Genomic DNA, 11,226 nt, shown 5'->3' on the forward strand with positions numbered 1-11,226 from the left:
TATGCAGTGAAAAGTTGGTCTTTCCTTCGGCCTTAAAACACCTTAAATCATTATAAAAATAAGTATGATTTTCGTGGCACTTCCGTAACCCTATTTTTTTTAATATAATGTATTTTATTTGAAAATACCAAATGGTTTTCCTACTAGGCTTTGTTTTCAAATCGTCATCTCCAATCTATTTGATTAGCAACTTTTTTTTCCAACAGAGATTTGTCAAAAAGTTAACAGCTTTCCCTATGGCCTAGGCCCATGGGAATTTTCTTCCTTTTTTTTGCCTAGTCTGTTAAGCAAACATAAATTCTTACCGAAAAAAAGGCGCCAAGTCAAGCCTGAACCCGAGTTCGTGGTAAATGACGTAAATTTTCCTTGAATTATTCCAGCGTAAATAATTCAAGTGGTAATTCGTATTTTTTCCCTTTGTCTGAAATTGGAGAACAATCTTTGTTGCTGTTTATTGTTGGTGGCTTGAGGTTTACGTGGGTTTGTCTTTTTGCCATTTGCCTTCTGTTTGTTGTGTGGGTCCCTCGTCCTAGCTCGACATCCACATCCTGATTCCCCATTCCCCATTCCCTGTCCCCTATCGCACATTATGTTCCGGTTGTCTTTTTGGCTGCCACTCCTATTTGTTTGTCCTCCTGCACACAATTTGTTTCCCTTTCATTGATTCCCTTTGTCTTGGTCTTACACTCTTATATATCTGGTGTAACCCGAAAGTACTTCAGGTTAATGCGGCACTTGAACTTTGGATTGCTCTTTCACATTGTTACCTGATTGAGTCGATCGCAAAGTTTTCAAAGCTCCGAGTGTATTCTTTGCAAAGGTGAAGTAGTTTCACTGGCTATTTACAAGTGTTTGAGGTGTTTTGTCACGAAAACGAATTGAATTTTAAATATAATCGTTACCTGCATTGGTTTAATAGTTGTTCCCTGAAGTTCTTGTTGTTGAAATTCAAAATAACTTTTGATTTCATAGAAAATTCGTTTTCGAAAAGACAATTTTTAACTATTCATTTTTCAATATCTATTTAACATTGTTTATTATATATCAAATGGATCCTGACACTTTTTTTTAGGGTATTTGAAACACTTAAAGCTACATTTTTTTATAATATACCTTCTTTACTTTAAGAATATCCTATAGATATCTTGAAACAATTTGTATACTATTTAAAGGAATTTTAATTTAAAATGTATTCCAAACCTTTATATCAAGCATTTCAATGTGCTCCGCTTATAGACCAACCTGAACTGTCCCTCCCGAATTTTAGTACATTTAAAAAGAGTCACCCGATCTCAACCACAAAACATAACTTTGTTTTTATGTGCTGCAATCAAAATTTATATGCACAAATGTTAGAGGTGCAGGCTCGACTCCTAGCTGAAAAGCGAGGGGTTCCTGAATGTATCGCACCCGCTATTAATAACAATTCTGGCAGAGGCCGTCGCATAAATTCAGCTGAGCCAAAAAATGTGTCACCCGTGTGGGCGGTAAATGGCCAGCCGCAAAGCGGTCCAAAGTGAATAACTAACGGCTCTGCATTCGAGCCCAGATCCAGTCGGAGCTGTGTCAACTGCAGGACCAATATCGCCAGGGTGATCAGGAGGAGCACGGGGAGAAAGGAACCTCAGCCGCAGGCCCAGTTTGCGGTGTAACCAAGGCCGGAGGGGCCCCAAAAGTGAGTCAGACAGTCCGGAAGTGGTCAAAAGTGTTGCAGGCAACTGAAATGGGTAAATATTCTCTACTGTTTTTTTTTGCATATAAATAAGAGCATAAGAAAATGCTTATGGCGCTTAGGGCCAACAGGGATAACGACCATGTTCTGGCATTCATTGCAGTCGGCCACCAGCAGGATTGCGTCCTTTGAGCCAGCCCGCATTCTGAGCCGCCAAAAGGATATTCACACAAACAGATGTCGCATTCAAGTCTCCTCAATCTAAAGAGAATTTCAATTAAAGCTGATATTTTCCTAAGTTAACTTTAAAGAAATAGAAGTTGTTGCCCAATTAAAGGTACATTACAGGCATGAAATGTGGCTTTGGTTTTAATTTGTTGCCCTTTTTTTGCTAATTTAAAAATGTCTAAAAAATAGTGGGATGCCACAAGATTACCTTTAGTTTGAAATCACTTTTAAATTTAAATTTTAAGCGCCTCAAAGTATGCAGTGAATAAATGATAGTCGTCTTTCTGAACGAATTTATTGTACTTTTAAGCTGAAAAAATATTGTTGCATACTTTGGGACACCTTAATTTAAATTTATATGTGATTTCAAAACACTATTTCTTTCTGGGGCACGCCCGGTAGTTTAGCAGATTTTGGCCCATGTTTGCATTCCTTATTAATTTCCCTTTCTTATACTTTAAATAAGGCTTCCATTAAATAAATATTATTATATTCTCGGACTTTAACCAACTACTATAGCGCATAAATTTAAAAATGAATAATGCAAACGCATCAGCTGAATGTATTTCTACAAACAGCAATATTGCTGGCAATAAAAATTCTTATTTTTCGTCCCGCACGTAAACAAATCATTTCGTGTGATACCTGCAGAAAAAATGGCATAACTTTTTTGCATATGCCATTGGAGGATGGTCGGTCATAATAAGAGAGCGGCGACATCTGTTTTATATGGAACGACATCGAATGAAAGAAATACTTTCGTAAACAAATGAGAGGGTTGGTGGGGAGGGATCCCAGCTGACGTACTGCGAGGACACGTGAACAAACACACCCGAATACGTATACGAACATCCAGGGATTGCCCAGATACATCAGATACACCAGATATGTCCTTCGCTTGTTATATGCTAATCCGAACATCGGGCCAACATTTGCGTTTGACAGCTCCAGGCGATGGCTTTCAGCCATGGATGATGAGCCACTGACCAGAAGGAAAAGCCGTCTGAAAGTCCTGGACCTGTATGTGGACATGGATATGGATATGGAGCAATCTCGGCCTCCATTCAGGGATGATAAATTGTTGCTCTCTTCGGACTGACATATTTTTCGGGGTCTTAAGCACGCAGTGAAAACAAAAGCTCCCGAAATGTGTTGGCCTTGAGACGGTCCAAAAGAAAGAGCTGGGTGCGGAATACTACATACTACACTGAAAAAAAAACACAGTCTTAATTTAAGAAAATTAATTCTTAATTTAAGAAATTTGTGTGCCCTCTTTTGGCCTCCTGGAGAAGACATAATAAAATTTTTAAAATTATCCCTTTGTGCAAGTATGAATGCTCAATGTATATTAAAAATATAAAATATATATAAGCAAATAAATTTTTTTTTTACTTAGTTAAAGCCATTAAAAACTGTTAAATTAAAAAATATCAAGACCTATTGTTCTTGTTTTAAGAACATTTTGTCTTAATTCAAGAACATTCGCCCTTGACTCATTTATATGACCAACAATTCCTAATTTAAGGACATTTTTTCTTACTTTTAGACTTTTTGTTTTTCTGTGTATTGTACATAAATATACATATACAAAAAGGGGAAAGTTTTGGACATGGTGGGTCTTACGGGGCATTAATAATGCACAGGGACGTAACGGGACAGGAACGTTTCTGGGGTCTTAGGCGTGACCACAGCCACCACCTCCGCCTTCAATGTCCGGCGCAGGCAAAATGCCTTGATTTATTCCTTTATAATATTCCCCTTTACACTCGCCAGCGATTCTTAAAGTGTCCTGTGTGTGTGCCGAGTCGAGTCCTATAAATTGAGGCAAAGCTCCCGTCCGACATTGCAGTCGCCATATTTCGCAGCAGCCTGGTTTTATTTGGTCCTGCTGGTCTGGATGGCCTGGTTTTTTGGCTCGCCGCCAGAAATTCACCCTGACATCTCTTGTAATTTCTGTCGCTTTCGCGAGTTTATTAAAAATATAAAAATGCAATGAAATAAAAAGCGCGGAATGTGACCATCAATAACGCGGATAGGGACTATAATATCGGTGCTGTTTGTAGTGGTCCTCTGCTGACTCTGCAAATATATGTATATATAGTTGGTAAACAGTTTGTAGTTGCTTCTTGTTGGCTTTCAATTCAAAGTGTAGTAATATTTGTTCTTTGCTAAAGGCCATCGAAGCGAAATTGATATGTTTTTCGGGGGTGTTTCAATTATGTCAGCACGTACCGCCCATGGAATATTAATTTGAGAATAATCCCTTCTCGGCAAATATATGTTGGCTTTTTAAAATGCAATAGCCTTTTAGTTTGTCATGTCGCATGTGACATTTACCAACCGAAAATCCAGCGGAAATGTCGCAGGGCAGCTGAAAAACCGCAGGCAAAAACCGCCAATGGTTTGCGACTGTCAGCGAAAGCGTTTTTTAAACAACGGCCGAAAATTGCAAATAAATTCGGCTCACCAGCCCCGCGAATCGAACATCGAATCGGACATAAATTGTGGCCAAAATGGAAGTAACCAGGACAACAGAGAATTGGCCTAGCAAATGGACGGGGAGTGTGCGTTAAATTTACTAAAAATGAAGACTAATTGGAATTCCATGTTCCCAACACGGCTTCCCCCGTAAAGTCAGAAAATGTCAGGCTCTCTGCGGCTGGCAAACGTGTTTAGGGCAATGTCAACTACTTACAGCCAGCCAGCCATCCCCAAAAGTCCTGCCTCCATTTTCCATGACGCAATTCACATTTTGAACCCAATAAAGGCGTCAACATTTGCCATTTTGTGTTTGCAGAGCCGGGATATCCTGCCAAAAAAAAGGGGCCAGGAGTCGTCACAAAAATACTTTACTTTTTCCTTGGCTTCCTTTGGGTCGTGGATGTGGCACTGATTATAAATTTTATTTACACAGGCGTCGAGCATCGGGAATTCGCGTTTATGGTCCGTATAACGAAATTGTCTACAAATTGCGGGGGGCCAAGCCGAGTTACTTATGCAAAGGACAACACCAAATTGTGTGTGCGTTAACTGGGTTTATAGTTAGTGTCGGCAGCTCAGTGGCTGGTTTTTAGTGGGGCACTGCGAATGGATTGCTGAGGGATGTCCCTTTGGGGAAAAGTATTCGGCAAATTTAATACCTTTAACGCAGAGGTGAGGAAAGGGAAACAAATCAAGTTTTTCTAGCTTCTTCGCTTCTCTTCTTCTGCCCTTAACTTGTTAAAATACAAAAATATTCAAGAAGTTAAAATAACAAAATATTAGAAAACAAAAAATTTAAGACGTTGTATTATAACATCAGGAATAAAAAAAACATTAGAAAACCATAATTTAAGACAAAATATGAGTTCCCAGTCCTTTGAAGCATTACATTTTCAGTTTGTTGAAAAATTATTTATTAAAAAAATTTTTATTGTAAACATAACTTATTGTCTATGTCCTGGTTTGTATTATAGCCCTTTTTCTTGGCATACATATACATAAATAAATAACCGTCGGATATTTTCAAAGCAAAACTCAATGTTTGTAATATAGACATAAATAAATACCCTTTTTATTATGTGCAATTGATTTGCTATAAATAGGAATGTAGCGGCTACTTTCCTTCCAGCGTGGCAATGCTGTTGCAAACTTTGGTGAGCAGCGTACCACTGTTGACGATTGCAGGATTCTTTTGGAGTTCATAGAGACTATGGACATCCCTTTGTTCGAACGCGGAATCTATGGCTTCGTTAAAAAGCCTGTGGAAATTTAAAATAAGGCTTTAGTAAAAAGGATCCAATTCACTACCATATAACATTTTACTCACTTAGCCCGCAGATACCAGATGCCCCTGCGATTGTCCCGACATCTCGTTATGTACTTTCGCGCCTCGTTTACGTTGTCCTGCTTTAAGCATACCTCCACAAAAGGATCGTAGCCAATGGGACTCCTTTTACTTTTAGCCAGCTTCTCCAACTCGTCCCACTTGTGTTGTCCTGAAAGTACGAGGACTCGCAGCCACCAGAAGCGCCGCTCCGGCACTTTGAAATCGCTTCTGATCCGCTCTGCCTCTTTCAGTTCGCCGATCTGCAGCAATTCCTGAATGGTGTCATGTATTGACAATCCATTTAAGCTGGCATTGTACTTGGTGCTCAGCGTCTTCTGAAGCTTGAGTAGTCGACTGGTGTCCGCACACAGATCTGCCTCCAAAGTGCAACGTCCCTGAGCATAAGCATTTCCAATCATCGACAGATTCGACTCTAATCCTTCCGTTTCAATGGCATTTTCAAAGTGATACTCTGCGATTCCCTTTTGATCGTCCTCGGTGTTGTATATGCCATAGAGACCAGCTCTGTTGGATTCCCGCATAATCTTCTTGTACATATTGAGCGCCAGCGGATGGTCCCTGATGGTCATCTAAAAGAGGACAATATATTACATTAGCAAACTCATTAGTTTCAAGCCAAAGGAACAGCCTCACATGTAAGTTAGACAGCATCATGTGCATTTTCATCTCCAAGAGCACTTGGGTGATCAACTCCGTATCCCCAGACTGCGTTGCGCTGCCCACCGCCCGATCAAACTTGCGCATCTTCAGCAGAAGTGGAACGTGGAGCGAAGCGCGAGGTTCGAGCTCTAGCAGCTTAATGGCTAGATCATCCCGTCCAGCTTGATGGGCCTTCGCCGCAATATTGCAAAAGGAAATCCCTTCGACTGAGGGATTCTTGAACTTTTCTGTAATCTTGCGCGCCACTTCGATGTCATCTAGGGATACCAAAGTGTTAAACTAATAGTTCTAAAGAGAACTAGAACAAAACACTTACTAGGATCATTGATAACTTTGTGATAGGCCCAGTGTTCCAATATCCAGGATTCGGGTAGGTTTAAGTGCTTGGCAACTTGTATTGCGATGGCATAATGCTTGCGAAACACCAAACGACTGAGTATCACCTCGGTATTTAAATGTGAGAACCTGAAATTAAAATGTAAATTAAACCAATCCTTCATTCTGCAAAAGAAACCTACTGTTTGAAGGTGAGCGGCATGGCAATCTTCTCATGACGCAGAGTATTGAGAACCCTCAGTATTCGCATAATACGCATATATTCGTCGGGATTGTGGTCTCGTATAAATCCTTTGCCAAAATAGGCTGTCTAAAAAATTAAATGGTTGGCAAAGCATATAAATATAAGAAAACCGTTGGTAGCTCACCCTGAGCAAACTCTTTTGGGTCTCTGGGCAAAATTCATAGGAAGCCGCCTCAATGCATTCGGCCACCGCCAGCTCGATCTTATCCCGACACATGCTGAGATACTCGTCCGACTTGTAGGACTTCTCCTCAAACTTTTTCTGCGCCTCGAAGAGATAGCTGGCAGGTTCCTGGCTGTTAACTGCGAAGATATTCTCCACGCACTTGGGAAGTCGCTGGATCATCTCGTGCGAACTTTGTGTGATGATGCGCACGCCATCCATCTCGGCCACAAGGAACATGACCGGATCGTAGGGGAAGTCGCTGCGATCTGCGTTCCTATTTACTATCAAAAGATAAGATGGATAGGAAATGACCACCGCATCAGCTTCGCTGTTGTCTGCATTCATGATCCACTCCATTTGCAGGGGCATATCTTTACGTCCCGTGTCAAATTCGCAGTACTTTTGCCGCATATCCACGCTGCCCAGCCAAAGAAGACCGGTGTTGGTATACAGTGCCAAATGCTGGTGGTTGTACGACACGGATATCTTTATGATTCGCTCGTGCGGCTTCTCGAAGAGATTGGCGGTAATGGTTCCGACAGTTTCGCCAGGAAATAGCTTGATAACCTCTCTATCCCTTCCCAGAAGGCAGTAGCTATTGCGTCCCTCGGTTACAATCTCCCAGCAGGCACAGTTGATGCTGGAATCTGTGGAGGAATATTATTAGATTATGATCTTGCGATTTTAATTGGTTGAAATATCTTTACTGGGAATATCTGGAAGTTTTCTTTCAGCCTTGCTACTGTTCTGCTTGAGAAAGATCCGGCCGGATGTGGTCATTACAGCCACTCCTGTTCCAGCAGAGGACTGAAACACCTTGGCCTCCACAATCTTGGTGACACTGGCCTCGTCGCCGATGCTGTAGGACTCCTTTTCCCTGCCAAACATGTCGTACACGAAGACAGTGGCATTCTCCTGAATGCAAATTAGCTCCTCTGTATCCGACCAGCCCATGGCAATTAGTTTGCCATGGTTCCACTGAAGGGAATGAAAGTTATTAGAATTGGTTTCATGTTTTATCAACACTTACCAATATGTGACCCGTTTCCCGGCCGGTGGTGTCGAAGATGCGGATCATTGGTCTAGCGGTTCCCTTAACCGGCACCAGCTTGGTGGGATCGCGTGTGGCCGCCAATGGTCCTCCATATGGAGCCACCTCCACCCACATGTAATCCAAGTCCAGGTCTAGTGGCCAATCGGGCGTAGCCAGTTCCACTTTTCTGTAAGATTAATGGGCGTATCCTTTAGTTGTTTTCAGGGATCAGGAAGTTTTGGGTCACTCACCTGTAGTAATCCGGTCGCACCTTAAACCACTCCCCCGTATTGTACATGATAGGCATGATGACTGCGTTTTTAATTCCCCAATTTAGCTGAAAAACATTAGTAAATCCACTTGCATTTTTCACTTAACCACAGTTTGCAACTCAACAGCTGATTAGCAGAGTTGTCACCCCACAGGAATTTTAGAAGACATCGATACATAGGCTATCGACTATCGATAAGCCAGCAATAAGCGCCTCGTTTCACATGTGAAGGGCCCAATTTCACTGGCCAGTATTAAATTATCTGTTAAATCCTATTAAATCAGACTGACCAAATGGCGGACACCAAGGAGACGATTGTGGAGGGCGTGGAGGCACTGACGCTGAACGGAAAACCGGACACGGAGCCCGTAGAAACGGGCACGGATGCCCAGGCGCAGGAGGGAGCCACTGCACCCGCCGACGACGACGTCGTGGACCCATGGAATGTGGCTAGCACAAATGACGCGGGCGTCGATTACGATAAGCTGATAAGTAAGATGGCCTTTAGAGAGCAACTGATTTGTGTACTTAATCAACTGATCCAATCCCCAAATGATGACACGTTGCAGAACGTTTTGGCTCCAGCAAAATCGATGAGGAGCTTATCGCACGCTTCGAGAAAATCACGGGGAAGCCCGCCCACCACTTCATCAAACGCGGCATGTTCTTCTCCCATCGGGATTTGCATACGATTCTCACTCTGCGAGAACAGGGCAAGCCATTCTACTTGTACACTGGACGGGGTCCCAGCTCCGGATCCCTGCACGTGGGTCACCTAGTGCCCTTCATCATGACCAAGTGGCTGCAGGAGACCTTCGATGTGCCGTTGGTCATCCAGCTGACCGATGACGAGAAGACCCTATGGAAAGACCTGAAAGTGGAGGATGCCATCAAGCTGGCGCGCGAGAATGCCAAGGATATTGTGGCCATGGGATTCGATGTCAATAAGACGTTCATTTTCGACAACCTGGAGTTCGTAGGGTGTGTAAATCAATTAAACCATTTACCAAAAGAGTGTCATAAGTCGAAAAACATGATATATGCATGTTTTGTAAAAATTGCATCATCCTTACAGTAATTGCTTTACTGGAAGATATATATATATAAATGCATTTATCTCGAAATGCTATCTTTTAGGATGTGTCACTTTTCAAGAAAAAGAGCTCTATATCACTACTATAGGATTTATTGTTAAACTCCCTCTCAACGCATTCCTTTTACTTTCAGAAAGTGTCCTGCCATGTACCAGAACATCATTCGCATCCAGAAGTGCGTTACCTTCAACCAAGTGAAGGGCATCTTTGGATTTGGTGATTCAGACATCATTGGCAAGATTGGCTTTCCGGCTGCCCAAGCTGCACCAGCTATCTCCAGCACCTTCCCCTTCATCTTCGGCAACAAAAAGGTGCATTGCCTTATTCCGTGCGCCATCGATCAGGATCCATATTTCCGCATGACCCGCGATGTGGCCCCGCGTCTGGGATTCCCCAAGTGCGCGCTTATCCACTCCACCTTCTTCCCAGCGCTGCAGGGCGCAAAAACGAAGATGTCAGCTAGTGATCAGAACTCAGCGGTTTTTCTCACAGATACGCCTAAGCAAATTAAGAACAAGATCAACAAGTACGCCTTCTCCGGTGGACGGGTCACTGTTGAGGAGCACCGCAAGCTGGGCGGCGTGCCAGAAGTCGATGTGTCCTACCAGTTGCTTAAGTTCTTCCTGGAGGATGATGCAAAGTTGGAGGAGGTGCGAGTGGCTTACAAAAAAGGAGAGATGCTCACGGGCGAGATTAAGAAGCTGGCTGTTGAGGTAATACTCTGTTAATAAAAAACGTATAAATGTATTTTATTGAATTCCCTTTTTCCCATTCAGACCCTCACACCCATTGTCGAGCAGCACCAGGCAGCCCGCAAGCTGATCACGGACGAAGTGCTGGACAAATACTTTGAACTGCGACCCCTGCAGTTCGGCAGTTAGAACTCCAGCCGAGTTGAAGTACCTGCATTTGCTTGACATCGATTCATCACTACAGTTTATACGAAATTAGCTTAAATCGAACTAAGCGAGATTAGTTCAGCACCGAACCGACTAAGGCACTCCTATGTAAATAGCTATAATGAATTGATCTATGCCTGGGCTCTGAGCCCAAGTGGCGCCCACTTAATGCATCGTTGTACTCGCTATTTATTTTATTTTTTACGCACTCTGTTTATTTTTATAAAGCAGAAAACAATAAACGCCTTCGACTTGCAATTGCCACCGCAGTGACCCACATTTGGAGTGTGTTGTAAAAAGGTCTGTAAATTTCCCTGGGAACCCGAAACCTAGAGCCAAGGAGAGTCTGGGAGAAACAAAGCGACTCTCTTGGCTTCTCTACGGAGAACTAGGCGCATATTCATTTCCGATTCCCAGCAAGAGACCCGCTCTGGTAAACCAGCTAACAAAATACCTAGCGACTTCGCAAAAATGTAAGTAATTTCCCATTTTCGGTTGTGTGTGTTTGCGGGTAACCGGAGATCTTGCACATGAATTAGATTTCGCGGGCAGGGTGGTTTTTATATGGAAAAAGTAATACTTTTTGTTATATTTTTAATTTAGAGAAATATATCTTTAAAGAAAAAGTAATGTCTAACCATATACTAAAAGCTTAGTATCTTTTTAAAAACTTAATTTATTGAATGCATTAAAATTTAAAATTAAAATTAAGCCTACCTTAAAAAGTCTAATGATTTTTCAAATATCATATCAAACGTATAAAAACTGATCCTATAAAAAGAATAGCTCCAATA

The 11,226-nt window shown here is 42.1% G+C and overlaps 2 protein-coding genes across 2 annotated transcripts; one reads left to right on the top strand and one right to left on the bottom strand.

Moving 5' to 3' along the window:
- Positions 1-5,422: 5,422 nt before the first annotated feature.
- Positions 5,423-8,578, bottom strand: Vps16A (vacuolar protein sorting 16). Its single transcript, XM_036817060.3, has 9 exons — positions 8,420-8,578; positions 8,166-8,355; positions 7,843-8,113; positions 7,094-7,782; positions 6,908-7,035; positions 6,706-6,854; positions 6,363-6,646; positions 5,709-6,298; positions 5,423-5,640 (listed from the first exon to the last, which is right to left on the bottom strand). The coding sequence occupies exons 1-9, from the start codon at positions 8,473-8,475 to the stop codon at positions 5,496-5,498; spliced, it is 2,502 nt and encodes an 833-aa protein (XP_036672955.3). The 5' UTR covers positions 8,476-8,578; the 3' UTR covers positions 5,423-5,495.
- A 58-nt stretch (positions 8,579-8,636) lies between these two features.
- TrpRS (Tryptophanyl-tRNA synthetase) lies at positions 8,637-10,690 on the top strand. The gene is made up of 4 exons (XM_036817061.3): positions 8,637-8,931; positions 9,009-9,420; positions 9,667-10,246; positions 10,310-10,690. The coding sequence occupies exons 1-4, from the start codon at positions 8,733-8,735 to the stop codon at positions 10,412-10,414; spliced, it is 1,296 nt and encodes a 431-aa protein (XP_036672956.3). The 5' UTR covers positions 8,637-8,732; the 3' UTR covers positions 10,415-10,690.
- Positions 10,691-11,226: the final 536 nt, after the last annotated feature.

This window comes from Drosophila suzukii, chromosome 3, assembly GCF_043229965.1.
Source record: "Drosophila suzukii chromosome 3, CBGP_Dsuzu_IsoJpt1.0, whole genome shotgun sequence".
NCBI classification, from domain to species: Eukaryota; Metazoa; Arthropoda; class Insecta; order Diptera; family Drosophilidae; genus Drosophila; species Drosophila suzukii.

What these genes read in the sequence shown, in the direction of transcription:
- Vps16A (XM_036817060.3), bottom strand. Translation starts at nt 8,475, where the DNA reads ATGCCTATCATGTACAATACGGGGGAGTGGTTTAAGGTGCGACCGGAT. An exon ending in ATGCCGCTCACCTTCAAACA is followed by an intron (nt 6,855 to 6,907) that starts GTAGGTTTCTTT and finishes TTTTAATTTCAG; the next exon opens with GTTCTCACATTTAAATACCG. An exon ending in CAAAGTTATCAATGATCCTA is followed by an intron (nt 6,647 to 6,705) that starts GTAAGTGTTTTG and finishes TGGTATCCCTAG; the next exon opens with ATGACATCGAAGTGGCGCGC.
- TrpRS (XM_036817061.3), top strand. Translation starts at nt 8,733, where the DNA reads ATGGCGGACACCAAGGAGACGATTGTGGAGGGCGTGGAGGCACTGACG. An exon ending in CGATTACGATAAGCTGATAA is followed by an intron (nt 8,932 to 9,008) that starts GTAAGATGGCCT and finishes GACACGTTGCAG; the next exon opens with AACGTTTTGGCTCCAGCAAA. An exon ending in GACAACCTGGAGTTCGTAGG is followed by an intron (nt 9,421 to 9,666) that starts GTGTGTAAATCA and finishes TTTTACTTTCAG; the next exon opens with AAAGTGTCCTGCCATGTACC.